Raw genomic sequence first — 4,394 nt, 5'->3', positions numbered from 1 at the left:
GGCTGGGCGGCGGCCCGGCGACCCGACAACGGTCGCCGGCGGTAGGCGCGGTGGCGGTGCTGCCCTTGGCAGCAGGACGGCATGGTGGCGTGCGGTGGCCGGCGGCGCATCCCCGACCCAGATCTGGGCCCTCCCGGCCCCATCTGGGTCCTAGCGGGCCGGTCCCTGGCGTAGCTTCGTCGTCGTCTATGTGGTGAGGAGAAGGAGCGGCTCAGATGGGGGGCGGCGATGCCGATGGCGTGCCTGCTGCAGCGCGATGGCGGGAGCTTTCCGGGAATGGAGTTCCCGGCCGGGCCTGTGGGCAACGGTCCTGGTAGGCTCCTGCTAGTGTGTCCGGTCGGCTACCGTTGTTGACGGTGGAGGTTGTGCCCTCCCGCGTGCCGACGGTGCTGCGGCCCCTAGTCCCGTCTCCTATCCCTTGTTGTGCAGACCTCACCTCGTGGTGCCGTGGTGAGACGGCGTGGAGGCTTCTTGACCATGGTGGCGCAAGATGATGGTCGGTTTGGTGGCAGGCTCTGGAGCACCCGAGGTGAAGGTTGGGATCGGGGGAAACCCCTGTCGGCCTGTCGGACACCGACGCGGCGCCGGTGGGTGCCGCCGGACCTTTCTGGAGGGCGTCGGGGGCGACCCTTCCTCCCGCCTCGTCGTGTACCGGGGAAACCCTTAGCAGCAGCGTCGTATTCGTCGCGGTCCTTCTTGGAGGTGCTGATTGGTATCGGTGCTTCGGAGCCTTGGAGCTTGGTGGGAGACTTTCGGTGGGCGCAGTGGTCGTGAAGCTTCTTCGTTGGGATCGGGGGAAACCCCTGTCGGCCTGTCCGACACCGACGCGGCACCGGTGGGTGCCGCCGGACCTTCCTGGAGGGCGTTAGGCGCGACCCTTCCTCCCGCCTCGTCGTGTACCGGGGAAACCCTTGGCAGCAGCGTCGTCTTCGTCGCGGTCCTTCTTGGAGGTGCTGATTGGTACCGGTGCTTCGGAGCCTTGGAGCTTGGTGGGAGACTTTTGATGGGCGCAGTGGTCGTGAAGCTTCTTCGTTTCCGTCGATCCGCCGTTGTCGGCATTCTTTTCTCTTGTTGTTTCTCTTCCGTTTCTTTTGGGTGTGATTGTGCTGCTTCCGTCCCAGCACCTATCCTTGGATGTATCGGTTGGTTGCTTTGGAATACAAAATGGGGGAAATCTTTTTTCTTAAAGAACAACAGTGGTAATAAAAATTATAACCATGTCCACGGACCACCCAGTGACGACTTTAAAAGTGAAGATTAGAAGGTACCTCTTCAATCGAAAAGAGTTTTTCAAACAGGAACGTGCAGTTGTTTCCTGTCTTGTGCGTGCCTCTTTTATTTTTCCTTTGGACCATTCTTGAACAACGAAGAACTGGCCAGTGGACCCGACCTGCGTTGTTTCATGTGTTGTTCGTGCCTCGTTTTAGGGTCTCATGTTGTTTTTGACTGATGTTTTTCGTGCCTGTTGGGCTATAGTGTTTGTTGTTTTTATTTATTTATTTGGGAGAGTAATACGGAAGAGAGCTACTAATTACTGTACGTGTTTCTCTTTAAAAAACTAATTACTTGTGAGCCTTGTTTTTTCTATAAAAAAACACTTGTGAACCACCTTGGGTTTTTGGTTCTTTTTTCTTTTTCTGTCTTTCCTTTATTTATTCTATCCAGATTTGCATTTTCTCTCTTTTTGTATTTTCTTTCTTTCTTTCTTTTTAATTTTATTTAGTATTATTACTTTTAAATTCGTAAATAAGATTTTTGTGAATATTTTAAGAAATATGTAAACATTTTTTTCTCGAGCGATCGCTCTCTGGTGAGTGCAGCTACTGTTTTAATATGTTTTCCTTTTTGAGCTCTTAGGATAATTTGTTTAGCTTTTTAAAATGAGATTTAACAAGGTCTGATCAAAGTTTTGATCTGACTGATGTTTTTGGTGTATTTTTTTTTGCACAAACCTTGTTCCTGCGTCTCCACATCCTGAGTCGTCGCGTTGCCTAGTTTGCGGCCGTTCCTGTCATGCGTGGTTCTTGTGAGGCCCAGTTTGAGTCTGTCATGTCTTTTCTTTTTTTGGTCATTTTCATGGGCCTTTTGCCGTTGTTTGTTATTACCTTTGTCCTGGTTTATTGATCTCCTTTTATTTTATGTCAAATTTTGACCGTGGATTTGACTAATAAAATATAAATTGTATGTCACAAAACTTATATAGTTGAATACATATTTGAAAGAGGTTTCCAATAATTATTTTTTGATATGTAACTTATTTTTTGATAGTTCAATCAAAGGTCAAAGTTGAACTAATAAGCCGTGACGAACATAGTATTAGCCTGCGATGTAGAATTGCATCAGATAGCTTTCCCCTGGTCGATGCTTCTTTATCAAATAATGTCTAAGGATTCATCCGTAATCAGTTAATGGGTCAGTTAATCGCTACTCATTGCATGGCCGAATCGGATAGCACCTATTCATCACGTTAACATGTCAGGCGGATTAATTGGCCTATTAGACCGATTAATCAGTTGCCAGGCCAATTAATCCATGTTGGCCTATTAACGGGTGGGCAAACAAAGCCTAAATTGTTGGCTCGTAACAGGCTACCTTTAACCCGAGCACCAAGCTACATTTCCGCATCAGTCTTCTGTATCTTTAGTTAAAGAAAGAAAGAAAGCAAGCAAGCAAGAACGAAAGTTGGGAGATGCAGTTAAGAAAGCGTTTTCTCCTAGAGCGTGCTACACTTCTTACTTGTGTGTTTAGCAGGTTTTTTTTTGGAGATGGTTTTTAGCAGTTATAAAAATGGAGTCCTTTAATAAAGTGTTTAAAGCCTTTAGGTTGATGCATGACTGCATCGCAAGTTCCATCTGGTGAGATAAGAGAGCTTGTACAAGGACAAACGTGATTTGTTCAAACCATGCATTATTTACGAATTAAAAGACAGGGTGGGATCGATTAGTTGGCCGTCATAGGCAGGCCGGCCCGGAACACGCTTTAGACTTGGGAGCTACTAAAGACTATTTCCTTCATATCCACAATTCCACATGCATGCGCTTCAACAGAACAAACACAAAAGCTCTTCCTCCCATTCCCTATACATACCCGTCTCCCGCAGCCCTTCGAAGCATCACAAGAGCTAGTTTGCATAACTCATTGTCTACTCGACCAAACACACTTGATCTAGTGAGCATTAACTTTGGGCATCCATATGGCCTCAAAGTTCTTCCTCCTTGCCCTTATGGCCATGTCGGCTTCTCGTGCTCTTGCCTCTGACCCAGGCCAGCTCCAGGATTTCTGCGTCGCTGACAGAACATCCCAAGGTATGTGTATAACCACGTACACATACGTGCGGTGAAATGTTTGTGTTACTTCTGCCAATACATAGCTGTTAATTAATTGTTCAAAAATCTGTATGTGTATGTGTGCAGTTTTTGTCAATGGATTTGCATGCAAAGACCCAAAGACCGCTGTGGTAGAAGATTTCTTCTTCTCTGGCCTTCACATGGCTGGGAACACGAGCAACAAGCAAGGATCTGCTGTGACCGCAGTTAATGTGGCGCATATTGATGGGTTGAACACTTTGGGCATCTCCCTGGTTCGCGTCGATTATGCTCCCAATGGTCAAAACCCACCCCACATCCATCCCCGCGCAACCGAGATCCTCACCGTGCTGGAAGGCTCGCTCTATGTTGGTTTCGTGACGTCAAACCTAGAGAACAAGTTGTTCGCAAAATTTCTGAACAAAGGGGACGTGTTTGTGTTTCCGCAAGGATTGATTCACTTCCAGTTCAACTTGGGAACCAACAAAGCCGTAGCCATTGCCGCGCTGAGCAGCAAGAACCCTGGAGTGATCACCGTAAACAATGCGGTGTTCGGATCCAAGCCATCCATCTCAGATGATATCCTTGCCAAAGCCTTCCAGGTGGACAAGAACATAGTAGACAATATCCAAGCTCAATTCTAGATTGAAGAACATATTGTGATTTATTTCTTTGGTTCATTTGTTCTTTGACTAAACATTATGTTTGTGTGTTTCTTTAGAATGAAAAATTATCGTATGTTTATGTTAATTGAGTTTTATGGAAGAAGAGGTATAATTTTCTCATTTATTGTAAATATTATGTTCTTCATCATTTCTATGAAAAAAACTGAACTGCCAAATGAGTCGTGGGCTGATCCAGTTACAAACCAACAAGTGACATTGTACTTGTGTGTTTCGTGGTTTTGTTCAAGTCAAATGTAAATGCAAAAACAAAGGTTGGCACTAGACTCACGTATCTTTGATGACCAAAGAGAGCCCCCACCAACTAAAAACTTCTCTCACCCCTCCATCCTCATTGCCAACGGAGAGGTGGAAGCCTCAACAGTCGAAATAATGACCATTTGGCTCTTGCTCTACAACGTTGGCG

General features: G+C 46.5%; 1 protein-coding gene across 1 annotated transcript; it reads left to right on the top strand.

Moving 5' to 3' along the window:
* Positions 1-3,173: 3,173 nt before the first annotated feature.
* LOC123086699 (putative germin-like protein 2-1) lies at positions 3,174-4,083 on the top strand. The gene is made up of 2 exons (XM_044508476.1): positions 3,174-3,305; positions 3,414-4,083. Exons 1-2 carry the CDS (start codon positions 3,194-3,196, stop codon positions 3,947-3,949), a joined length of 648 nt encoding a protein of 215 aa, XP_044364411.1. The 5' UTR covers positions 3,174-3,193; the 3' UTR covers positions 3,950-4,083.
* Positions 4,084-4,394: the final 311 nt, after the last annotated feature.

This window comes from Triticum aestivum, chromosome 1B, assembly GCF_018294505.1.
Source record: "Triticum aestivum cultivar Chinese Spring chromosome 1B, IWGSC CS RefSeq v2.1, whole genome shotgun sequence".
Classification (NCBI taxonomy): Eukaryota; Viridiplantae; Streptophyta; class Magnoliopsida; order Poales; family Poaceae; genus Triticum; species Triticum aestivum.
Note: the sequence above shows the minus strand (reverse complement) of the source record. Positions and strands in the feature narration are given on the sequence as shown.